Source organism: Scyliorhinus canicula, chromosome 21, assembly GCF_902713615.1.
Source record: "Scyliorhinus canicula chromosome 21, sScyCan1.1, whole genome shotgun sequence".
NCBI lineage: Eukaryota > Metazoa > Chordata > Chondrichthyes > Carcharhiniformes > Scyliorhinidae > Scyliorhinus > Scyliorhinus canicula.
The window spans coordinates 46,217,303-46,243,618 of NC_052166.1; the positions used below are offsets into that span (position 1 = coordinate 46,217,303).

The 26,316-nt window shown below is 49.1% G+C and overlaps 1 protein-coding gene across 2 annotated transcripts in view; it reads right to left on the reverse strand.

The window, feature by feature from the left end:
• LOC119955516 (nuclear receptor subfamily 6 group A member 1-like) overlaps positions 1 to 26,316 on the reverse strand; it is a 592,263-nt gene that overhangs the window by 41,941 nt on the left and 524,006 nt on the right. For both annotated transcript variants that reach the window (XM_038781784.1, XM_038781786.1), the window contains one exon: positions 457 to 578. In XM_038781784.1, coding sequence (XP_038637712.1) covers positions 457 to 578 — 122 coding nt within the window. The remainder of the gene's footprint in view (positions 1 to 456; positions 579 to 26,316) is intronic.

The following is a 26,316-nucleotide window of genomic DNA, read 5'->3' on the forward strand; positions in this document are numbered from 1 at the left end:
TTCTTTTTTTCCAAAGCTCTATCACGAGTATTGCTGCCATGTATACCCACTTATAGACAAAAATTTACAGAGTTCCAATTGTGCTTTGTAGGTCCAACGCTAAGAAAAACATATTATTTACATGTGTCCCAATGCTTTTAGAAGAGGATGATGGTTGGGAAATTGCAAACTTGCTGCCCTTGATTTTGTGACCAATGTTCCTCACCAAGAATTTTTTACTGGACAAACCAACTATAGTTTCTTAAAATAGAATGGCTGAGGTTGACTTTAACTGTCCCTGCTGACTGAGAAATAGAAAGCAACCCGTTTCAAAACCTATTTGATTTTCATTTCCACTGATGACTGGTAGGAACAGTTAAAATTGATTCTACTGTATTTAAGGCTAAAGCTGATAATTAGGAAGAAATAGGAAGAATGAAAGTAACCAAAATTAGTATCATATAAAACTCATTATACCTTGATTAAGAAAGTTGATGGCTTTCATGCACACATACTCCTCATTGCTGACCTTCAGCTGTTGAAACTTTCTGAAGAGGTAGATTAACCGTTCCATGACTTCCATTCCTTCCTCACTGAATCTAAGAGAGAAAAATCATGATTCTAGTTAAGGTATTCATGATATTTACTCATTATTACAAATGTATATTTTAGTTTTAACACTAAGAAATCAATATATTGTACTCATCTACACATCACAGTCACTCTTCTCTCAAAATTTACTATTAAAAATACATTTTAGTAGAGATGATCCCCTTAATTGAGGGAGGGACACTTGCCTGACTTCATATAAACTGTAGCAGGTGCCCATTCAGCAGGCTAGGGATGTGTTCTCCGTTTTAAGATTTTTAACCTCTCTGTTGTGGAGGGTTAGTAGAGGCCATCATGTTAGTGATGGAAATTGTGATGTTCATTGATAATATTATAAAAATCTAGCCTGTTATAGCTGTATAAGATCTACAATAACCAATGGGTTTATTTTAAATACTGTGATGTTGTTTATAGTGCTGAATCAGAGTTGTACTATTGTCAATGTTTGACTTTGCAAGGACATAGTATCAGAAATTAAGAAAACTTTATTCATAAACATGAAAAAAAAATCACCAATATGCCAATATGTGCTATTTCTATATCATCTCAATTATAGACTGCAATAAGTGTTTCTATATGGTGTTCAGGAGAATTTTCTACAGCAGTGCGTGTCTAGTCCAGCAAGAATGGAGGCACTGCTAATAATAATAATTTTTCTTATTGTCACAAGTAGGCTTACATTAACATTGCAATCAAGTTACTGTGAAAATCCCCTAGTCGCCACAGTCCGACGTCTGTTCGGGTACATTGAGGGAGAAATCAGAATGTCCAATTCACCTAACAAGCACATCTTTCGGGACTTGTGGGAGGGACATTGGGAGAACGTGCAAACTAGGCGTGGTTCTTGGAAATCAGGTGGGTCAGGGAGATCAAGTATCAGTGGGGGAACATTTAGGAGACAGTGATCATTGTATCATAATGTCTAAGATGATGGTAGAAAAGGACAATGTGCAGTCCAGAGCAAGAATAATCAACTGGGTAGAGCTGACTTCAATGGAGCAAAAACAGAGCTGGGGCGGATAGACTGAAACCAAAGGTTGGCGGGGCAACTGTAGCTGAACAATGGGCCATCTGCAAACAATAAATTGTTTGGGCAAAGTATTCCCTTAAAATGGAAAGGTAGAGCAAATAAATCCAGAGCTCCCTGGATGAAAAAGGGGATAGAAGTTAAGTTAAAGAAGAAAAAGTGTGTTATGACAGGGAGAAAATACAATTGAGAACCGAGCTAAATACATTTTTAATTCATCTCTGGCCACAAGGGAGATGCCAGAGGACTGGAGGACAGCTAATGTGGTTCCACTTTTCAAGAAGGATGGTAAAGATAAACCAGGAAATTACAGACCAATGATTCTCACATCCGTGGCAGGGAAACTTGCAGAAAATTCTGAAGGAGAAAATTAATCTCCACTTGGAGAGACAAAGTTTGATCAGGGACAGTAAGCATGGCTTTGTAAGAGAGGTCAGGCCTAATGGGTTTGACTGAATGTCTCTAGGAGGTGATCGACTGTGTAGATGAGGGTAATGCAGTTGATGTAGTTTACATGGATTTAAGCAAAGCCTTTTTCAAGGTCTCACATGGGACAGTGAAAAAGAAAGTAAAATCCAAAATTGGCTTGAGGGCTGTTTGTGTGACTGGAGGCCAGTGACTAACGACAGGGATCAGTGTTATGTCTCTTACCGTTTGTAATATATATATATAAAAATAATATAGGTGAGAATGGGGGGGGAAGGTTGGAGATGCTAAGTAACTTTGCGGCTGACACCAAGGTTGGTAGGGTGGTTAGTCACGAGGAAGAAGTAGTTATGTTGCAGGAAGATATAGGCATGTTTATCGGATGGGGAGATTAGTAGCAGATGGAATTCAACCCCGAGAAGTGCGAAGTGATGCACTTTGGAAGGAGTAACGAGACAAGGGAGAACTCAGAAGACAAGGGAGAACTCAATGAATGACAGGACATTAGGAGAGGGTGCAGAGGAGATTCACCAGGATATTGTCTGGGATGGAACATTTGAGCTATGAATAAAGGCTGTATAGGCTCGGGTTGTTTTCTTTCGAGCTGAGAAGGCTGGGGTGGAGAGGGGGAGAACCTGATGGAGGTGAATAAGATTATGAGGGTGGATCGGAAACAATTATTCCCCTTAGTTAAAGGGTCAATAATGAGGGGGCATAATTTAAGGTGAAGGGCAGGAGGTTTAGAGGGGATTTGCCACCCAGAGGGCAGTGAGAGTCTGGAGCACTGCCTGGGATGGTAGTAGAGGCAGGAAACCTCAGAACCTTTAATAAGTATATGGATGAGCACTTGGAATATCATAACATTCAAAGCTATGGCCGGGAACAGGAAGATGGAATTAGTATGGATTTAGTGTAATTTTGTCGGTGCAGATTCGATGGGACAAAGAGCTTCTTCTGTACTATTTGACTCTATGACAGAAGGTTCAGAAGCGAGGCGAAAAGACAAGTAAGACAAGTGAAGAGAGATTATGAGAAAAGGCTGGCAGCCAACATAAAGGGGAATTCAAAAGTCTTCTATAGGCACATAAATAGTAAAAGGGTGGCAAAAGGAGGAATAAAGCTGATTGGGGACGAAATATGGGATTTATGCATGGAGGCAGAAGGTATGGCTGAAGTATTAAGAACATAAGAACTAGGAGCAGGAGTAGGCCATCTGGCCCCTCGAGCCTGCTCCGCCATTCAATTAGATCATGGCTGATCTTTTGTGGACTCAGCTCCACTTTCCGGCCCGAACACCATAACCCTTAATCCCTTTATTCTTCAAAAAACTATCTATCTTTACCTTAAAAACATGTAATGAAGGAGCCTCAACTGCTTCACTGGGCAAGGAATTCCATAGATTCACAACCCTTTGGGTGAAGAAGTTCCTCCTAAACTCAGTCCTAAATCTACTTCCCCTTATTTTGAGGCTATGTCCCCTAGTTCTGCTGTCACCCGCCAGTGGAAACAACCTGCCCGCATCTATCCTATCTATTCCCTTCATAATTTTAAATGTTTCTATAAGATCCCCCCCCTCATCCTTCTAAATTCCAACGAGTACAGTCCCAGTCTACTCAACCTCTCCTCGTAATCCAACCCCTTCAGCTCTGGGATTAACCTAGTGAATCTCCTCTGCACACCCTCCAGCGCCAGTACGTCCTTTCTCAAGTAAGGAGACCAAAACTGAACACAATACTCCAGGTGTGGCCGCACTAACACCTTATACAATTGCAACATAACCTCCCTAGTCTTAAACTACATCCCTCTAACAATGAAGGACAAAATTCCATTTGCCTTCTTAATCACCTGTTGCACTTGTAAACCAACCTTCTGTGACTCATGCACTAGCACACCCAAGTCTCTCTGAACAGCGGCATGCTTTAATATTTTATCGTTTAAATAATAATCCCGTTTGCTGTTATTCCTACCAAAATGGATAACCTCACATTTGTCAACATTGTATTCCATCTGCCAGACCCTAGCCCATTCACTTAACCTATCCAAATCCCTCTGCAGACTTCCAGTATCCTCTGCACTTTTCGCTTTACCACTCATCTTAGTGTCATCTGCAAACTTGGACACATTGCCCTTGGTCCCCAACTCCAAATCATCTATGTAAATTGTGAACAATTGTGGGCCCAACACGGATCCCTGAGGGACACCACTAGCTACTGATTGCCAACCAGAGAAACACCCATTTATCCCAACTCTTTGCTTTCTATTAATTAACCAATCCTCTATCCATGCTACTACTTTACCCTTAATGCCATGCATCTTTATCTTATGCAGCAACCTTTTGTGTGGCACCTTGTCAAAGGCTTTCTGGAAATCCAGATATACCACATCCATCGGCTCCCCGTTATCTACTGCACTGGTAATGTCCTCAAAAAATTCCACTAAATTAGTTAGGCACGACCTGCCTTTTACGAACCCATGCTGCGTCTGCCCAATGGGACAATTTCTATCCAGATGCCTCGCAATTTCTTCCTTGATGATAGATTCCAGCATCTTCCCTATTACCGAAGTTAAACTCACTGGCCTATAATTTCCTGCTTTCTGCCTACCTCCTTTTTTAAATAGTGGCGTCACGTTTGCTAATTTCCAATCCATCGGGACCACCCCAGAGTCTAGTGAATTTCGGTAAATTATCACTAGTGCATCTGCAATTTCCCTAGCCATCTCTTTTAGCACTCTGGGATGCATTCCATCAGGGCCAGGAGACTTGTCTACCTTTAGCCCCATTAGCTTGCCCATCACTCCCTCCTTAGTGATAACAATCCTCTCAAGGTCCTCACCTGTCATAGCCTCATTTCTATCAGTCGCTGGCATGTTATTTATGTCTTCCACTGTGAAGACCGACCCAAAAAACCTGTTCAGTTCCTCAGCCATTTCCTCATTTCCCATTATTAAAACTCCCTTCTCATCCTCTAAAGGACCAATATTTACCTTAGCCACTCTTTTTTGTCTTATATATTTGTAAAAACTTTTACTGTCTGTTTTTATATTCTGAGCAAGTTTACTCTCATACTCTATCTTACTCTTCTTTATAGCTTTTTTAGTAGCTTTCTGTTGCCCCCTAAAGATTTCCCAGTCCTCTAATCTCCCAGCAATCTTTGCCACTTTATATGCTTTTTCCTTCAATTTGATACTCTCCCTTATTTCCTTAGATATCCACGGTCGATTTTCCCTCTTTCTTCCGTCCTTCCTTTTTGTTGGTATAAACCTTTGCTGAGCACTGTGAAAAATCGCTTGGAAGGTTCTCCAAGTATTGAATACTTTGCATCTTACCAACTCTTACAGATGCACCATAGAAAGCATCCTATCTGGCTGCATCACGGCCTGGTATGGCAACTGCTCAGCCCAAAACCGCAAGAAACTTCAGAGTCGTGAACCCAGCCCAGTCCATCACACAAATGCCTCCCATCCATTGATTCCATCTACACCTCCCGCTGCCGGGGGAAAGCGGGCAGCATAATCAAGGATCCCTCCCACCCGGCTTACTCACTTTTCCAACATCTTCCATCGGGCAGGAGATACAAAAGTCTGAGAACATGCACGAACAGACTCAAAAACAGCTTCTTCCCCGCTGTTACCAGACTCCTAAATGACCCTCTTATGGACTGACCTGATTAACACTACACCCTTGTATGCTTCACCCGATGCCGGTTATGTAGTTACATTATGTACCTTGTGTTGACCTATTATGAATTTTTCCTTCTTTTCATGTACTTAATGATCTGTTGAGCTGCTCGCAGAAAAATACTTTTCACTGTACCTCAGTACGCGTGACAATAAACAAAATCCAATCCAATCTGTCTTTACAAAGGAAATAGATGTTACCCAGGTCATAGTGTCAGAGAAGAAAAGGTCACTACAACGATTCAAAATTGACAAGGAGGAGATATTTAATTAACGTCAGTACGTAAAGTTGATAAGGCACTGGGACTGGATGAGATGCATCCAAGGATATTGAAAGAAGTGAGGGTGGAAATTGCAGAGGAACTCATGGGGGTTCCAGATGACTAGAGAATTGCCTTACGCCTTGTTCAAAAAAGGTTGTACGGATAAACCGAGCAATTATATTCCAGCCAGTTTAATTTCAGTGGTGGCAAAACCTCTGGAAATAACTATTCAGGAGTGAAATAATAATCACATGGAAAAATGTGGGTTGATTAGGAAGAGCCAGCATGGATAACGCTCATCTGGAATGCCGGTGCAGACACGATGGGCTGAATGGCCTACTTCTACAACATAATTCTGAAGCGTGAGGTCATTAATTTTGGGAGAAAGAACATGGAGAGACAATATCAAATAAGAGGTACCTCTCTAATGTGCAGGAGCAGAGGGACCTGGGTGTATATGTGCATAAGTCATTAAGATGACAGGACAGGTGAGAGAGTAGTTGGTAAAGCATTACATAACATGATAGAGACTGCAGGTGCAAAGCTGCGCACACTAGCAATTTTTAACGAATGAAATGAAAATCCTCCCATTTTATATAATGAATTTGGATCATTTGTTAGCTTTCACTGAACACTTGTCACTTTTATGAATTTCTAACATTGACTATTACTTTCTTGCTGGTGTTATGTTCCTCCCGTACAATACACAGAGCATGCCTCGCTTACTGGGCAAAGCTGTTCCTACAATGTGACCTTCACAGTTCACAATTTTCATTCTTTCAAACAATTCAGAATTCATTTGTGGAATATATTTAAGTACTTAAACCAAGTTTGTTTTCTACTTAAGTATGATTTAAAAAAAGTTTTTTTTGCAAGGCTTCAAAGCCAACATTTTAATGACATCATTCTGCAAGATAGGATGCCAATTATATGAGGCCAGGTGGTTTGCTAAGGGAACAGGGTACAGATCAGATAGAAAGTCAAACCCACCTGCAATAAATATTCTTGCCTCAATGGAGGAGGCAAATAAGATGGACATGGATACACGTTAAAAGTGCCAAGGAGTTATTTATGTACAAAATTATTTGTGAGAAGACTGAAATAAGATCTCATTAGTGCCAAGTTTGAGATTGTCACTGAATGGTGCAACTGCCCCCAATTCTGCAGCCATTCATATTCTGTGTGTCAGAACAATGCAGCTAATCTTAAATAACATTTTTAAAACTTCCAAAATTTGATAAGGAAATAACAAAAGACATAAATCTGGTTTGCATTAGTGATGGAAGACAGACAGAATTTAAAAAGGCAGAAATTACCACTTTACATGCATAACTTTGGATAGAGCATAAAAACAAATCATTCCTCCTTGATAAAAATCTTCAATAATTTTGACATATTGGAGTAATTTAAAAAAAAAAATTCATATGCTTTAGGTTGTAAAACAATTTGTAGCTATAGGATAGTAATTTACGTTCTGCAAATCTGGAATACAAATACTTGAATATGTTCCAACATTTTAAAGTTTTTACACACTTTTTGAGAAAGTTTGCAATTTTTGAGCTTCAAATATTTATTCTCTTTTGAGCTACAGTTTATTTATTGTAATTAAACTAATTCTTGTTAATTTACATATACTTCAAATTGCCAATAGTACAGATCTTGGTGTTCTCATTTGGAATTTATTTACCAATAACGCAATGTTAAAACAGCCTCTCCAAATTACAAAGCACACAAATTTCAAAGAGAACAAACCAGCAAATAACAAATATGGAAAATAAATAGGTTTATTCTTTCTGGATTTTGAGGGAAAAATTATTAGAATAGAATGTCACATTGTTCCTAGAGTTTCTGAACATCTCAGTACTAAGGCATTTGAATGTCAAGAGGTTGCCTGCAGCCATATTTTCACAAATGTATATTTTGTTCATTCAGAAAACATATCAGAATGCAAAGGATAATAGTTGACGGGTGTATTGTGACAAAGCGGCTGTTTCCAGTGAGGGTTTCACAGGGCTCAGTAATTTGTATGAGATATATTAATGATTCGAACTTAGTAGGGAGATTATTGAGAAGTTTGCAGATGATACAAAAATTGACAGTGTGGTTGATAGTGAGGAAATTAAATGTAGAATAAGGTATTAGTGTACTGGTAAGGTGCACAGAAAAGTATCAAATTGGAATTCAACCCAAATGAAAATGAAATGAAATGAAAATTGCTTATTGTCACGAGTAGGCTTCAATGAAGTTACTGTGAAAAGCCCCTAGTCGCCACATTCCGGCGCCTGTCCTGGGAGGCTGGTACGGGAATCGAACCGTGCTGCTGGCCTGCTTGGTCTGCTTTAAAAGCCAGCGATTTAGCCTTATGAGCTAAACCAGCCCAATACGTGTGAGGCAACCAAGTCAAGGTAAGACATAATAAATAGCAGGTATTTTTACATGTATCACAATTGTATTGAAGCACAGAGTGCAATTTGAACTATGTAGGCAACTTAAATACATTTGCACCATTTGTAACAACCTTTAAAATGTCTAATGTTTCTTTGACTGTATTGAAGCGCCTCAAGAGCAACATGGAGTATGTAGAGAACCTGAATTTTATTGTGCTTTGTGTGATGACCACTTTGAAATGTTTGTAATGCTCTTGAAGTATTTGTTTTGCAACAGTTTCTTGGTCTTTCCAATATTTAGAGAGAGGTTGTTTTCGGTACCTCATGCAACCAAGTGATTTATTTCTTTCCTATAGTCGGATTCGTTGTTGTTTGAGATGTGGTCCACCAGTCGTATCATCAGCAAACTTATAGATTGAGTTGGAGTTCAATCTTGCCACACAGTCATGTGTGTATAGGGAGTACAGTAGAGAACTGAGCACACATCGTTGCGGGGCTCCGGTGTTGAGGACTATTGTGGAGGATATTGCCAATCCTGACAGATTGCGGTTGGTGAGGAAGTCGAGGATCCAGCTGCACAGGGAGGGGTCAAGTCCAAGATTGCAGAGTTTGGATTGGGCCCGGCTCCGTGAATTTTATTTTATGAGCCTGGTGGGCAGGGTCAGGACTGATTTTGTTGAGGTGGGACAGCCTCCCTCTATCATTGGCAGGACGGGTGCAGGTGGTAAAAATGAATGTTTTGCAGTGGTTTTTATTCCAGTGTTCACCAATCTTCTTTGTTTTCTTGTTTTTTATGGGGGTGGAATGGTTGATTTCATCATTTCTCTGGGCAGGTGAGGTAGCGAGGATTCGGAAGACAGTGCTTCAGAGAGGGAGACAGTCAGGGGGTTTGGCTCTGTCGATTCCTACGTATTATAATTGGATGACGAATGCCAAGAAGTTGCAGAGCTGGTGTAGGGAGCCGGAGGTTTTTTGAGTGAGGATGGAAGCAGGTTCTTGAAGGGGGTAGAGTTTGTGGGTTAGGTATATGCAAGTGCGGGATTTTGCAAGGAAGGTTTTCCTGATGTTTCCGCGACACCACCGTCCTCGTTGTTGGAGGGGGTGTTGTCAGTTATGAGATTGGAAATGGGAGGGGGGGTTGGAGGGCATCGTCTCTGCAATTTATGATAGGATACTGCGTTTTTGGAGCGGGTTAAGGCCAAGTGGGAGGATGAGCTGGGGAGGCGCTGAAGTAGGGGTTGTGTTACGGAGGGTGAATGCCTCAAACTCGTGTTATACTCGTGGAGTTATACAGTTAAAGGTGATGTACAGGGTGCAGCTAACGAGGTCAAGGAACAGCTGGTTGCTCGAGAGGGTGGAGGATACTTGTGAGGGGTGTGGGAGAGCCAGAAAAAAGGAAATTGGGTATGTTGACGGCAGACACTAAGGCTGCCTGTGTGAAGCTCATTCATTCCCTTCCCCACCCAGCGAACTGGAAGCAGAGAATTAAAAAACATTGGCCCTACATATCCTGGAACCTCAGAGCCAGTCCCAGGACTTTCACAACATTTGATTGCCTTGATGCCGACTATTTCCTCCTATAGTTGACAAGTATGATGTCAATGCCAGAGACGAGAATGGAAATTTGCAGGAAACCAGATAGTCACCAGGGGCAAGTGAAGAAGGTCTGTACCAAAGGTACGTGAGTAAAAGTATCTGGATCAGTAAAGTCCACAATCAGTAGTCAGGGAAAGATAAAGGCCAAGAGGAACAACATTTGAAAAGCCATAAAGTAAAACTGAAGTCAATGGAACAGAAAGTCAGACACGTTGCTAGTATGTGGCGAGCTATCCAATATCTCGGGACTTCCAGTGGCAGCCATGGAGTGAGTGGTTGCACACAGGGCAGCTCTGGCTTGAAGGCGTTGGTTTGAGCTCTTTCTTTCCAAAAGTGGGGTAATTTCGACAGGAAAGTGTAGTGGTGAAGTTCTCCCCGTGAGCGCCATGTCTTCTGGTTACCAGATCCAGCAGGAAAAGGTTAAAGACCTGGCCAAGGATTTAGGACCTGTGGCGCAGTAGCAATTGCAAAGATGGCGGAGGAGGAAGGGCTGTTGCAAGTTGGAAAGCCCTAGATGGAGCAATTGATGCCGCTTATTAGAGAAGAGTTCCAGCAACAAAAGCAGATGCATGAGGGTCGTTCGAAGATCATCGATGGAACGGTAGCAGCCCTAAGTATCAATGGAACGAGTTAAGAAAAATCTAGAGGCATATGGGTTGCAGATTCTGGAGATGGAGAAGGTAGTCTCCAACTACAGTGATTGAGCGGAGACGGAGGTGGGGCTCCTGGTGAACCTTTGCAAGTCGCTAAGGGTAAAGGTAGAGGAGCGGGAGAACAGGTCCAGAAGGCAGAACCTGTGTATCGTTGAGGATGTGGAAGGCACAAGTGCCATGAGATATATTTCAAGGATGCTCGCGGGGCTGGTGGCGGAGGGTGTGCTACACAAGGCACCAGAGGTGGACAAGGCGCAGAGACCAATAAGGCAGAAGCCGAGAGTGGGGGAGCCACCACAGGCGGTGACTGTGAGGCTCCATAAGTTTGTGGAGTTGGAAAAGATCCTGCAATGGACCAGGGAGAAGCGGAACTGGAAGGGGAACAGGGTCCAAATATTTAAAGATATAAGAGCGGAGCTGGTGAAGACGCGTGCTGGATTAAACAAGACCAATTGAAGTATGTGATACAAAAATACCACAATGGTGTACAACATAATTGTTTCAAACTGTAGAGGACGTATTTGGTATATTTATTTCTAAAAACATAATAAAACAGAAAAACAATTTTTCAGCATCCTATATAAGCTATATTATTTGTTTTCTTTCTGGCAGTAATTTTAGCATCAATACTAACCTGCTTTCACTAAAAATGTTCCCTTCAAACTCTGACAGATTTGCAATACCGCATGTTTTTAGCATCCACTAATGCAAGTAATCAGGAATAATTGGTAATAATAATAATCTTTATTGTCACAAGTAGGCTTACATTAACACTGCAATGAAGTTACTGTGAAAATCTCCGAGTGAAAATTAAATGAAAATCGCTTATTGTCACAAGTAGGCTTCAAATTAAGTTACTGTGAAAAGCCCCTAGTCACCACATTCCGGCGCCTGTTCGGGGAGGCTGTTACGGGAACAGGCACCGGAATGTGGCGACTAGGGGCTTTTCACAGTAACTTCATTTGAAGTCTACTGCCAGTAAGATTGAAGTTATATGACTTCCGATGGCTACCATGGAGTGAGTGGTCACACATTTGGTGGCTCCCGCTCTTGCCGTTTTTTTGAAATGAAAATGAATGAAAATTGCTTATTGTCACGAGTAGGCTTCAATGAAGTTACTGTGAAAAGCCCCTAGTCGCCACATTCCGGCGCCTGTCCCGGGAGGCTGGTACGGGAATCGAACCGTGCTGCTGGCCTGCTTGGTCTGCTTTAAAAGCCAGCGATTTAGCTGAGTGAGCTAAACCGGCCTCTGGTTTTCAGACCTTTCCCCCGGTTAACAGGTGGATGTGAGGCAGAATAAAGGTGCAGGAGAGAGAGGGGAAGAGATTGACACTCTGGTGTAAGGTGCTGAGGGCCAGAACTGGTCGCGAAAGAGGGATCAGTTGGTTGGAGCTAGTGCGGTGCCTGCAACGCACGTGGAGATGGTGGAGGGGCAGGGAGCAGCCCTGCCGGCTCTATGGTTGATGGACTAGCTGGTGAGCTTCTTGAACGAGAAGTTCACCCAGCAACGGAAGGAGAGTCTGGAGGACCTGGCCCGGGCTGTGGATTCGATCAGGGTGGTGGTCAACCATGTGGAAACGAGGCTGGAGGCCCAGGGCCAGGCGATCCAGAAGATGGAGGAGATGGCAGTTTGCTTCGATGGCAGTGGAGATGGGGCTGAAGCGCGATCAGCATATGCAGCTTCAGGAGAAGGTCGAAGACTTAGAGAACCGGTCATAACGGCAGAATATAAGGATCATGGGCCGGCTGGAGAGGAGTGAAGAAGACGATGCTGGCGGGTACGTGGGGAAGGTGCTGGAGAAGCTGCTCGGAGAGGGTCCGTTTGTACGGCCGTTGGAGGTGGATCGAGCGCACAGGGCGCTCATGAGGAAGCCCCAGGGGAACGGGCCGGCGACGGCGATGGTGGTGCGATTGCACCAGTTCCTGGACAAGGAGAAAATTATGAGGTAGGCCGGGCAGATGAGGCACTGCACTTGGAAGGGCAGTGTTGTACAATGTTGTACAGTGTTGGCCAACAGAGGGAACAAGCTTTAACAAGGTCAAGGCAGCCCACTACAAGAAGGGGGTGAAGTTTGGGGTGCTGTACCTGGCACAGCTGTGGGTGACCTACGAAGGCTGGGAATTGTACTTTGGTTCGGCGGTAGATTTTCTAAAAGACAATGGACTGGCAGGAGAAGGTGGACTTTGAACTTTGGTGGAGATGCTGTGATGTTTCTGTTAATTTATGTTTGGGGCCATTTCTTTCTTTTTCGGCTTCAGGGTGTTCTTTGTTAAGGGATGGGGGCTTGGTCTCTTTTTTGGGCTTGGGGAGGGGTTATTTTTGGTTTGTTTGCACAAATGTTCAAGTGGGAGGGGGAAGGGAATCAGCGAGGGGGTGGTAGGATTCTAGGCACCACGGCAGGGGCTGCAAGGCTAGCTGGGCAGGCTAGTTCACTGAAACGCAATGGGGCGGTAGTGAAAGGTACGTGGGGGTTGGGGTTGTTGCTGGGGGAATCTGGGATTGGCGTGGGGGGGGGGGGGGGCAATTCCGCTAACAGGAGAAGGGTATTTAAAGTGTAAGGGGGAGGAACATCGATGACGGTTGGTGCCCGAGAGCGGGCCTGGGGAGGTGCGGGACACGCGTCGGAGGCTGGCCCAAGAGGGACTATGGTTGAGCAGCGGTAGGAGGGGCAGGGTGCTCCCAACCAAACTAGTTACATGGAACATGTGAGGGTTGAATGGGCCGGTCAAGAGGGCCCCATGTGTTTACACACTTAAAGGGATTGAAGGTGGATTTGGCCATGCTATAAGAGGCATACCTGAACATGGGGGACCAGATTGGGCTGAGGAACGAACGGGTTGGGCTGTATTTAATTCAGGATTGGATTTTAAAATGAAGGGAGTGACGATTTTGGTCAATAAGCGGGTGGCCTTCGAGGTAGGAAATATGGTGGCGGACTCTGGGGGAAGGTATGTTATGGTAAGCGGGAAATTGGAGGGGATGCCAGTGGTGTTAATAAACATACATCCCCCCCGAACTGGGACGAAGTGGAATTTATGAGGCTGGGGAATATGCCGGACCTGGACTCTCATCGGCTGGTTATGGGGACGACGACTTTAATAAGGTCCTAGATCCGAGACTGGACCGGTCAAGCTCGAGGTCAGGGAGGGTGTCAGCTATAGCAAAGGAGTTTGGGGGGTTCATGGATCACATGGAGGGGTAGATCAGTGGAAATGTGGGAGGCCGAGGGCGAAAGAACTTTCATTTTACTCCTATGCGCACACGGTGTATTCCCAAATAAATTCTTTCTGGAGATAAGACGTTGTTGGCAGGGGTGGTAGATGACGAGTATTCGTCCATAGGGGTGTCGCCTCATGCCCCGCACTGGGTGGATTTATGAGTGAGCAAGGTAGGGGGTGGACAGCGCCTGCAATGGAGGCTAGATGTGGGACAGTTAGTGGAAGAAGAGGTGTGTGAGCAAAGGTGAGGAAGGCCATCCGGAGATATGTTGAGATTAATGACACGGGGGAAGTTTTGGCACGTCCGGTTTGGGAGGCACTTAAAGCAGTGATCGGGGGGAGTTTATGATGATTCGGGCTCACAGGGAGAAGGTGGAGTGGGTGGAGATAGAAAGGCTAGTGGAGGAAATCCTGCAGGTGGACAGGAGATATAAAGAAGGCCCGGAGGAAGGGGTTATAGGAACGGCGGATGCTGCAAATGGAATTTGGGTTGTTACCACGGATAAGGCCGTAGGGCAGTTGAGAAGGGTAAAATGGGCGGTATATGAGTATGGGGAGGATGTGAGCAGGATGTTAGCACACCAGTTCAGGAAGCAGGAGACTGCAAGAGAGTTTGGGAAAGTGAAGGACACAGATGGGAATACGGCCCTGGACCCGGCAGGGGTGAATGGGATGTTTAGGGAGTTTCACAGCAAATTATTCGAGTCGGAACCCCCAGCCGGGGAGGAGGGGATGTGACGGTTTCTGGGAGGGTTGGAGTTCCGGAAGGCTGATGAGGAGCTGGTGGAGGGCCTGGGGGCCCCAATTAGGCTTGTAGAAGAAGTAGAGGGGCAGGGAGGCGATGCAATCGGGCAAGGCCCCAGGACCGGATGGGTACCCAGTGGGATTTTATAAGAAGTTCTCGGGGGTGTTGGTAAGGGCCTTCAATGAAGCAAAGGAGTTGGGAATGCTCTCCCGATGTTGTCACAGACATAGATCTCCCTCATTTTAAAACGGGATAAGAACCAGGAAAACTGTAGGTTGTACAGGCTGATCTCCCTGTTAAATGTGGATGCCAAACTACTGGCAAAGATCCTGGCCATAAGGATCGAAGATTGCGTCCCAGGGTAATGTGGAGGACCTGACGGGGTTCGTTAAGGGGCAGCATTTGGCAACCAACATTAGGAGGTTGCTTAATGCAATTATGGTGCCTCAAGAGGGGCGTGAGGTTGAGGTGGTGGCGGCCATGGATGCAGAGAGGACCTTAGATCGGGTGGAGTGGACCTTATGGGAGGTCCTGGTGTGGTTTGGGTTTGGGCAGGGGAATGTGGATTGGGTCCGGTTGCTATGCCAGGAACCGGTGGCAAGTGTGCGGACGTATCAGGTGAGATCAAACTACTACAGGTTGCACCGGGGGACGAAGCAGGGATGTCCACTTTCCTCACTGTTGTTTCCCTTGGCTATAGGGCCGTTGGCATTGAGAGCGTCAAGGATCTGACAGGGGATAGTGCGGGGGGGGGGGGGGGGGGGGGGGGGGGAGAAGAGGTGGAACACAGGGTCTTGCTCTACATGGACAATCTGCTTCTGAACATATCGGAAGCAGGGCGGAATTGGAGGGATTATGGGGATATTAGGGGAATTTGTCCGGTTTTCGGGATACAAATTTAATGGGTAAAAGTAAGGCCTTTGCGATCCAGGCGAGGGGGCAGGAGAAGAGATTGGGTGATATGCGTTCAAGGTGGTGGGAGGGAGCTTTCGATATTTGGGTATCCAGGTGGTGCGAGAGTGGGAGCAGCTGCATAAATTGACTTTGGCTCGGTTGGTAGAACAGATGAGGGGGGACTTTCAAAGGTGGGATGCGCTCCCCTGGTCATTGGCGGGGTGGGTACAGACAGTTATAATGACAGTCCTCCTGAGGTTTTGTTTATTTTCCAGAGACTCACAATTTCTATCCCCAAGGTGTTCTTCAAAACGGTGAATGCAGAGATATCGGGATTTGTTTGGGCGGGTAAAACCCTGCGGGTGAAAAAGGTGCTGCTGGAGCGGGGGCATGAGGGCTGGCCCTGCCGAATTTAATTAATTACTACTGGGCGGCGAATATTGCGATGGTCAGGAAGTGGGTAAGGGGTCGGTATGGGAGCGTGTGGAGGCGGCATCATGTAAGGACATCAAGTTTGGGGGCACTGTTTTTTAAAAAAAATAATTTTTATTGAAAAATTTTGAATTTATAGAACAATAACGCACCATAGTAAAATACCAAAAATAACAATAATATTAGCAATCATAAACATTCGCCCCACCTCCATGAACAACACAGCATTTTAACAACAACGCAAATTAACACAATTTAAAGTTACAGAATAGAAACTACAATAAGGAACCCCTCCCCCCCCCTTGTATTGATCCTCTCAGGGCAAATTTGACCCTTTCCAATTTTATAAATCCCGCCATGTCACTGATCCAGGTCTCCACACTTGGGTGCCTCGCATCCTTCCACTGTAGCAGGATCCTTCATCGGGCTACTAGGGACGCAAAGGCCAGGACACCGGCCTCTTTCGCCTCCTGCACTCCTGGCTCTACCGCAACTCCAAAAATCGCGAGTCCCCACCCTGGTTTGACCCTGGATCCAACCACCCTCGACACCGTCCCCGCTACCCCCTTCCAGAATTCTTCCAGTGCTGGGCATGCCCAGAACATATGGGCGTGGTTCGCAGGACTCCCCGAACATCTGGTGCACCTGTCCTCACCCCCAAAGAACCTACTCATCCTAGTCCCGGACATGTGGGCCCGGTGCAGCACCTTAAATTGGATGAGACTAAGCCTCGCACATAAGGAGGAAGAGTTGACTCTCTCCAAGGCATCCGCCCAAGTCCCGTCCTCTATCTGCTCCCCGAGTTCCTCCTCCCATTTAGCCTTGAGCTCCTCCACTGCTGACTCCTCCACCTCCTGCATTACCTTGTAGATGTCAGACACCGGCTTCCGGTGGCTGTGATGGAGCAGTAAGCCACACATTTGGGAGCACCCGTTTTAAAGAGATTTTTCGGCTCTTTTGAGAGCCCAAAACGGAAATTGTTCAACGTCTCCCGGTGGGGGAAGGTGTGCTGAACGACTTTCCTTGCAGTCCATGCCTCGAACTCGGAGTGGAAAGGGGGAAAAAACAGCAGCAGCTCCTCAGAAAAAACGGGGGAAGGGATCCAAGATGGCCGCCGACAGAGCTCCAGAGGAATGGAGACTCTGGGCCCAGAAACAACAAACTGATATCCTGCGCTGCTTTAAAGAATTCAAGGATGAAGTACTGAGCTCTCTGCAGGAAACGAACAGAAGGCTGTCAGAGATTCAGTCCACCCACGGTGCTGCCATCAAGAAGTTGCAGACGCAGGCCATTGAACGAGAGGAGGAGGCCGTGGTCCTCGTGAGTAAGGTGGAGGGGCACGAAGCACTCCACAAGAAGTGGCAGGAACGCTTCGAGGAGCTGGATCACCGCAAGAGGCGGAAAAACCTGCGGATCTTGGGCCTTGCGGAGGGGCTAGAGGGATCGGACCTGACAGCCTATGTGGCTGTAATGCTGAATTCGCTAGTGGGGGCCGGGTCTCTCCATCTGCCCTTGGAGCTGGAGGGAGCGCACAGGGTGCTGGCCAGGAGGCCCAAGGAAGATGAACCCCCGCGTGCGGTGCTGGTGAGGTTCCACCGGTTCAGTGATCGGGAGTGCGTGCTGCGCTGGGCCAAGAAGGTGAAGAGCAGCAATTGGGAGAATGGGGTAGTGCGGAACTACCAGGACTGGAGTGCGGAGGTGGCTAAGCGGCGGTCCGGATTTAATCGGACGAAAGAGGTGCTTTATAGAAAAAAGATAAAGTTCGGAATGTTGCAGCCCGCGCGCCTGTGGGTAACTTATTTGGACCGGCACCATTATTTCGATTCCCCGGAGGAGGCGTGGGCCTTCGTGCGGACGGAGAAACTGGACTTGAACTAGGGGTTGGGGGTTGCGAGGTTGGCTGTAAGATATTAGTGCTGGATTCTGCTGTTGCTGTGTTCTCTTTTTCTTCTGTTTTTTTCTTCTTGTTTTAGTACTTTTGCAATTTTGATATGGTTATTTACGGAGGGGTTGTTCTGCTATGTTTTTGTGCTGTGGGGAATTGTTTGGGCTGTGTATCTTGAGGGGAGGGTCGGGGGGGTATGTTGTATTCTATGTCGGAGTGGGGGTATGGAGGGGGGCTGATATTTGGGAGCTGCGTCAGAAAGGTGTGGTGGGGCAGGGCGAAAGCGCGGGCTTTCCTCTGGTTTCCCGCGCTGCGGGGCTGGGGGGCGGAGACGGTGACGGGGGAGGCGGGGCCTTAACTGGTTCTTCCCCACGCTGGAGCGGTGCCAGGAGGAGGGATAGATTGGGGGATGATCCCACTTCGGGAAGGGTCGGGCTATTGGCGGGAGTTCCCGGGGTCAGCAGAAGTTAGCTGACCCACGGAAGTACAATGGAGGACGGTTCGCGGCTGGGAGGGTTCCTAGCCTGGGGGGGAAGGGAGGGGGGAAAGGGGAATACTGGGTTGCTGCTGGTAGGGTCAAGAAGGAGCTGGTGGGGGCTGGGGGGACAGAGGTGAGGGGTTGTCGCTAGGGGGACGGGGTCGAGCAGGGGGTGCTGGCCTGGGGCGGGCAGTCGACGGGCTATGGCTAGCCGAAGGGGGAGGGGGGGGCGGGACGCCCTCTGATCCGGTTGGTCACCTGGAATGTGAGAGGGTTGAATGGGCCGGTGAAGCGGTCGAGGGTACTGGCTCACCTGAAGGGGCTAAAGGCGGATGTGGCAATGCTTCAGGAGACCCACCTGAGGGTGGCGGACCAGGTCAGCCTGAGGAAGGGATGGGTGGGGCAGGTTTTCCACTCGGGGTTGGATGTGAGGAACCGGGGAGTGGTGATTCTGGTGGGGAAAAATGTGTTGTTTGAGGCATCGGAGGTGGTGGCGGATAAGGGGGGTAGGTATGTTATGGTTAGGGGCAGGCTACAAGGAGAGAAGGTGGTACTGGCTAGTGTGTATGCCCCAAATTGGGACGATGCGGGCTTTATGAGGTGTATGTTGGGACGGATCCAGGATCTGGAGGCGGGAGGTCTGATCATAGGGGGGGGACTTTAATACGGTGTTGGATCCTTCACTGGATCGGTCCAGCTCTAGGACGGGTAGGAGGCCGGCGGCGGCCAAGGTACTGAGAGGGTTTATGGATCAGGTGGGTGGAGTGGATCCATGGAGGTTTGTGAGGCCGAGGGCACGCGAGTACTCTTTCTTCTCCCACATAGGGTCTACTCTCGGATAGATTTCTTCGTGGTGAGTAGGGCACTGATTCTGAGAGTGGAGGAGGCAGAGTATTCGGCCATTGCAATCTCCGACCACGCTCCGCATTGGATAGAGTTGGAGATGGGGGAGGTGCGAGACCAACGTCCGTTGTGGCGGTTGGATGTGGGGTTGTTGGCGGAGGAGGAGGCGTGTAGGAGGGTCTGGGCAAGTATTGAGGGGTACCTTGAGGTGAATGATACGGGGGAGGTTCAGGTGGGGATGGTCTGGGAAGCCCTGAAGGCAGTAATTTGTGGGGAGCTGATATCCATCCGGGCACACAGGGAGAGGAGCGAGAGGAGTGAGAGGGATAGACTGGTGGGAAAGATGCTGGAGGTGGACAGGAGGTATGCAGAGGCACCAGAGGAGGGACTGTTGGGGGAGAGGCGCAGCCTGCAGGCTAAATTTGATTTGCTGACCACTAGAAAGGCGGAGGCACAGTGGAGGAAGGCACAAGGGGCAGTGTACGAACATGGTGAAAAGGCGAGTAGGATGCTGGCTCATCAGCTCCGTAAGCGGGATGCGGCTAAGGAGATTGTTGGAGTGAGAGACAAGAGTGGGAATGTGGTGCGGAAGGGGGTAGAGGTGAATGAGGTCTTCAAGGACTTTTACGGGGAACTGTACCGGTCGGAGCCAACGGAGGAGAGGAGGGGAATGGAGAGGTTCCTTGTCAGGCTTTCTTTCCCGAAGGTGCAGGAGGAGAAGGTGGAGGGGCTGGGTGCGCCGATTGAGCTGGAGGAGCTAGTTAAGGGGATCGGGCAGATGCAGTCAGGGAAGGCAACGGGGCCGGATGGGTTTCCGGTGGAATTTTATAAAAAGTTTGTGGATCTAGTGGGCCCCTTGCTGGTGCGGACACTCAACAAAGTGTGGGAAGGGGGGACTTTGCCCCCGACGATGTCGCGGGCGCTGATCTCATTAATTTTAAAGAAGGACAAGGACCCCCAGCAGTGTGGTTCATACAGGCCCATATCGCTCCTCAACGTGGATGCCAAGGTGCTGGCAAAAATCCTGGCCACCAGGATAGAGGACTGTATGCCAGGGGTTGTGCACGAGGACCAGATAGGTTTTGTGAAGGGAAGGCAGCTGAACACGAATGTGCGGAGATTGCTGAATGTCATTATGATGCCGGCGATTGAGGGGGAGGCAGAGATAGTGGTGGCGCTGGATGCGGAGAAGGCCTTCGATAGAGTGGAGTGGGGGTACCTATGGGAGGTGTTGGGGAGGTTTGGATTTGGTGAAGGGTTCATTAGATGGGTAAGGCTGCTATATGAGGCCCCGATGGCGTGCATGGCCACGAATAGGTGGAGGTCGGAGTACTTCCGGCTTTACCGAGGGACCAGGCAGAGTTGCCCCCGTCCCCCTTGTTGTTTGCACTGGCAATCGAGCCGCTGGCGATGGCATTGAGAGATTCAGAGAGGTGGAGAGGCTTGGTGCGAGGTGGAGAGGAACATAGGGTGTCGTTGTATGCCGACGACCTGTTACTGTATGTGGCGGACCCGGTGGGAGGGATGCCGGGAGTGATGGAGTTACTAGCCGAGTTTGGGACCTTCTCAGGTTATAAATTAAACTTAGGCAAGAGCGAGGTGTTTGTGGTGCACCCTGGAGACCAGGAGGAAGGAATTGGTAGGCTCCCGCTTAGGCGGGCAGGGGAGAGCTTTAGGTACCTGGGGGTGCAAGTGGTCAGGGACTGGGGGACTCTCCACAAGCATAACTTTACCAGACTGGTAGATCAGATGGAGGAGGAGTTCAGGAGGTGGGACATGCTGCCATTGTCGTTGGCGGGGGGGGGGGGGGGGGGGGGGGGGGTGCAGTCCGTCAAAATGACAGTGCTTCCGAGGTTCTTGTTCCTTTTTCAGTGCTTGCCCATATTTATCCCCAGGGCCTTCTTTAGGAGAGTGACCGGCAGTATTCTGAGCTGTGTGTGGGCACATGGGACTCCGAGAGTGAGGAGGGTGTTCCTGGAGCGAGGAAGGGATAGAGGCGGGCTGGCGCTGCCCAACCTTCTGGGGTACTATTGGGCAGCCAATGTGTCAATGGTGCGTAAATGGGTGATGGAGGGGGGAGGGGTGGCGTGGAAAAGAATGGAGATGGCGTCATGTAGAGGTACGAGCCTGGGTGCCATGGTAACGGCACCATTGCCGCTCTCCCCTAAGAGGTTTACCATGAGCCCGGTGGTGGCGGTGACCCTAAGAATCTGGGGACAGTGGAGACGGCATCGGGGGAAACAAGGGGCTTGATGGAGGCTCCACTGGGTGGCAACCATCGGTTCATCCCGGGGAACACGGATGGGGGATTCAGGGGGTGGCAAAGGGCGGGCATCAGCAAATTGAGGGACCTGTTTATTGGCGGGAGGTTTGCGGGCCTGGGGGAACTGGAAGATAAATTTGGCCTTCCCCAGGGGAACATGTTCAGATACCTGCAGGTAAAGGCGTTTGCTCGGCGACAGGTAGAGGGATTCCCTTTGCTGCCCTCACAGGGGACGACGGACAGAGTGCTTTCGGGGGTGTAGGTAGGAGAGGGGAAGGTGTCTGACATCTATAAGGTAATGCAGGAGGTGGAGGAGTCGGCAGTGGAGGAGCTCAAGGCTAAATTGGAGGAGGAACTCGGGGAGCAGATAGAGGACGGGACTTGGGCGGAGGCCTTGGAGAGAGTCAAATCTTCCTCCTCATGTGCGAGGCTTAGTCTCATCCAATTTAAGGTGCTGCACCGGGCCCACATGTCCGGGACTAGGATGAGTAGGTTCTTTGGGGGTGAGGACAGGTGCACCAGATGTTAGGGGAGTCCTGCGAACCACGCCCATATGTTCTGGGCATGCCCAGCACTGGAAGAATTCTGGAAGGGGGTGGCGGGGACGGTGTCGAGGGTGGTTGGATCCAGGGTCAAACCAGGGTGGGGACTCGCGATTTTTGGAGTTGCGGTAGAGCCGGGAGTGCAGGAGGCGAAAGAGGCCGGTGTCCTGGCCTTTGCGTCCCTAGTAGCCCGTCGAAGGATTCTGTTACAATGGAAGGATGCAAGGCCCCCAAGCGTGGAGACCTGGATCAGTGACATGGCGGGATTTATAAAATTGGAAAAGGTCAAATTTGCCCTGAGAGGATCAATACAAGGGTTCTATAAACGATGGCAGCCTTTTCTGGACTTCCTGGCTCAGAGATAGGTGACTGGGTCAATAGCAGCAGCAACCCGGGGGGGGGGGGGGGGGCGCATTATTGTAGTGTTTATTCTGTAACTTTATAGTGTGTTAATTTGCGAATTGTTGTTAAAATGCTGGGTTGTTCATGGGGCTGGGGCGAATGTATATGATTGTTAATATTATTGTTATTTTCTGTATTTTACTAAGGTGCGTCAATGTTGTATAAAATCAAAATTTCTCAATAAAAATTATTTAAAAAAAATAGATGTCAGACACCTTCCCCTCTCCAACCCACACCCCCAAAAGCACTCTGTCCATCGTCCCCCGCGAGGGCAGCAGAGAGAATCCCTCTACCTGTCGCCTAGCAAACGCCTTTACCTGCAAGTATCTGAACATGTTCCCTTGGGGAAGCCCAAACTTATCTTCCAGTTCCCCCAGGCCCGCAAACCTCCCGCCAATAAACAGGTCCCTCAATTTACTGATGCCCGCCCTTTGCCACCCCCTAAATCCCCCATCCTTGTTCCCCGGGATGAACCGATGATTGCCACCCAGTGGAGCCTCCATCGAGCCCCCTGTTTCCCCCGATGCCGTCTCCACTGTCCCCAGATTCTTAGGGTCGCCGCCACCACCGGGCTCGTGGTAAACCTCTTGGGGGAGAGCGGCAACGGCGCCGTTACCATGGCACCCAGGCTCTTACCTCTACATGACGCCATCTCCATTCTTTTCCACGCCGCCCCTCCCCCTCCATCACCCATTTACGCACCATTGACACATTGGCCGCCCAATAATATCCCAGAAGGTTGGGCAGCGCCAGCCCACCTCTATCCCCTCCCTCGCTCCAGGAACACCCTCTTCACTCTCGGAGTCCCATGTGCCCACACAAAGCTCAAAATACTGCTAGTCACTCTCCTAAAGAAGGCCCTGGGGATAAAGATGGGCAGGCACTGAAAGAGGAACAAGAACCTCGGAAGCACCGTCATTTTGACGGACTGTACCCTCCCCACCAACGACAATGGCAGCATGTCCCACCTCTTAAACTCCTCCTCCATCTGATCTACAAGTCTGGTGAAATTAAGTTTGTGAAGAGTCCCCCAGTCCCTGGCCACCTGCACACCCAGGTACCTAAAGCTCTCCCCTGCCCGCCTAAGCGGGAGCCTACCAATTCCTTCCTCCTGGTCTCCAGGGTGCACCACAAACACCTCACTCTTGCCTAAATTTAATTTATAACCTGAAAAGGTCCCAAACTCAGCTAGCAGCTCCATCACCCCCCGGCATCCCTCCCACCGGGTCCGCCACATACAGTAACAGGTCATCGGCATACAACGACACCCTATGTTCCTCCCCACCTCGCACCAAGCCTCTCCACCTCTCTGAATCCCTCAACGCCATCGCCAGCGGCTCGATTGCCAGTGCAAACAACAAGAGGGACAGGGGGCAACCCTGCCTGGTCCCTCGGTAAAGCTGGAAGTACTCCGACCTCCTCCCATTCGTGGCCACGCACGCCATCGGGGCCTTACCCATCTAATGAACCCTTCACCAAATCCAAACCTCCCCAACACCTCCCATAGGTACCCCCACTCCACTCTATCGAAGGCCTTCTCCGCATCCAGCGCCACCACTATCTCTGCCTCCCCCTCAATCGCCAATCTCAATCTTGAATTGACATTCAACAATCTCCGCACATTCGTGTTCAGCTGCCTTCCCTTCACAAAACCTGTCTGGTCCTCGTGCACAACCCCTGGCACACAGTCCTCTATCCTGGTGGCCAGGATTTTTGCCAGCACCTTAGCATCCACGTTGAGGAGAGATATGGGCCTGTATGAACCACACTGCTGGGGGTCCTTGTCCCTCTTTAAAATGAACAAGATCAGCGCCCGCGACATCGTCGGGGGCAAAGTCCTCCCTTCCCACGCTTCATTGAGTGTCCGCACCAGCAAGGGGCCCACTAGGTCCACAAACTTTTTATAAAATTCCACCGGGAACCCATCCGGCCCCGGTGCCTTCCCTGACTGCATCTGCCCGATCCCCTTAACTAACTCCTCCAGCTCATTCGGCGCACCCAACCCCTCCACCTTCGGAGAAGTAAGTCCGTCGAGGAACCTCTCCATTCCCCTCCTCTCCCCTGTTGGCTCCGACCAGTACAGTTCCCCGTAAAAGTCCTTCAAGACCTCATTCACCTCTGCCCCCTTCCGCACCACATTCCCACTCTTGTCTCTCACTCCAGCAATTTCCTTAGCCGCATCCCGCTTGCGGAGCTGATGAGCCAGCATCCTACTCGCCTTTTCACCATGTTCGTACACTGCCCCTTGTGCCATCCTCCACTATGCCTCCGCCTTTCTAGTGGTCAGCAGATCAAATTTAGCCTGCAGGCTGCGCCTCTCCCCCAACAGTCCCTCCTCTGGTGCCTCTGCATACCGCCTGTCTACCTCCAGCATCTTTCGCACCAGTCTATCCCTCGCACTCCTCTCCCTGTGTGCCCGGATGGATATCAGCGCCCCATGAATCACTGCCTTCAGGGCTTCCCAGACCATCTCCACCTGAACTTCCCCCGTATCATTCACCTCGACGTACCCCTCAATACTTGCCCAGACCCTCCTCCACACCTCCTCCTCCGCCAACAACCCCACATCCAACCGCCACAACGGGCGCTGGTCCCGCACCTCCCCCATCTCCAACTCTATCCAATGCAGAGCGTGGTCGGAGATTGCAATGGCCGAATGCTCGGCCTCCTCCACTCTCGGAATCAGTCCCCTACTCACCACGAAGAAATCTATCCGAGAGTAGACCCTATGTACGTGGGAGAAGAAAGAGTACTCGCGTGCCCTTGGCCTCACAAACCTTCATGGATCCACCCCACCCATCTGGTCCATAAACCCTCTCAGTACCTTGACCGCCGCCGGCCTCCTACCCGTCCTAGAGCTGGACCGATCCAGTGAAGGATACAACACCGTATTGAAGTGTTTGGGGGCACTGTTAACGTCACCTCTGCCTTTCTCGCCACCTCGGTACTCCACAAGCCCGGTAGTAGTGGCAGCCCTGAGGGTGTGGGGACAGTGGAGGCGGCACATGTTGTCCGGGGGGGGGGCGTGGTCGTGGTCACCAATATGTAATAACCACCGATTCGCTCTGGGGGTGTTTGGAGGTGGCAGCGGATTGGGTTTGAGAGATTTCAGGATCTCTTTATTGTTGAGGGTTTCCCGAGCTTGGAGGAGGCATTTGAGTTCCAGGAGGGAATGGGTTCCGTTATCTTCAGGTGAGGGATTTTGTGCGGAGGCAGGTTTCGACCTTCCCTTACCTGCTGTCCCAGGGGCTACAGGATAAGGTGGTGTCGAGAACAGGAGTAGGAGAGGGGAAGGTCTCAGAGATCTACAAGGAGCTGATGGAGTGGGATGGAGCCCCGATAGGAGAGGTGAAGAGAAAGTGGGAGGAAATTCTGGGTGGGGAGTTGGAGGCCGAGTTATGGGAGGAGGCCCCGAGGAGAGTTAATACATACTCGTCATGCGCCAGGCTCAGCCTGATACAGTTTAAGGTGATCCACAAGGCAGACATGACTGTGGCCCGGATGAGCAAGTTCTTGGAGGAGGTGGAGGATAGGTGTAGGCGCTGTGCGGGGGGGGGGGGGGGGGGGGGGGGAGGGGGGGGGGGGGGGGAGAGAGAGAGAGAGACAGAGGTATTACAAGTGAGGCTGGTGCCGAGTCCAGAGGTGGTGATCTTTGGTGTGTTGGGAGACCCGGGAGCCCAGGGGGTGAGAGAGGCCGAAGTCCTGACCTTTGCCTCCCTGGTGTCCAAGAGACAGATCTTACTAGGGTGGAGGGACTCGGAGCCCCTGAAGTCGGGTGTGTGGGTGGGTTAGCGACATCGCGGGTTTTCTCAGACTCAAAAAATTAAATTTGCCTTGAATAAGTTTGCTCGGAGATGGCAGCCGTTCATTGGCTTCTTCGAGAAAATTAAGCTGTCAGCGGGGGAGGGGGGCGTAGTGGAGGCATGGAAGAGATGAGTAAGGATAGGAGAACCTACGGAGGGGTGGTTGGGGAAGGTGCCATTGTGTGTGCAGGC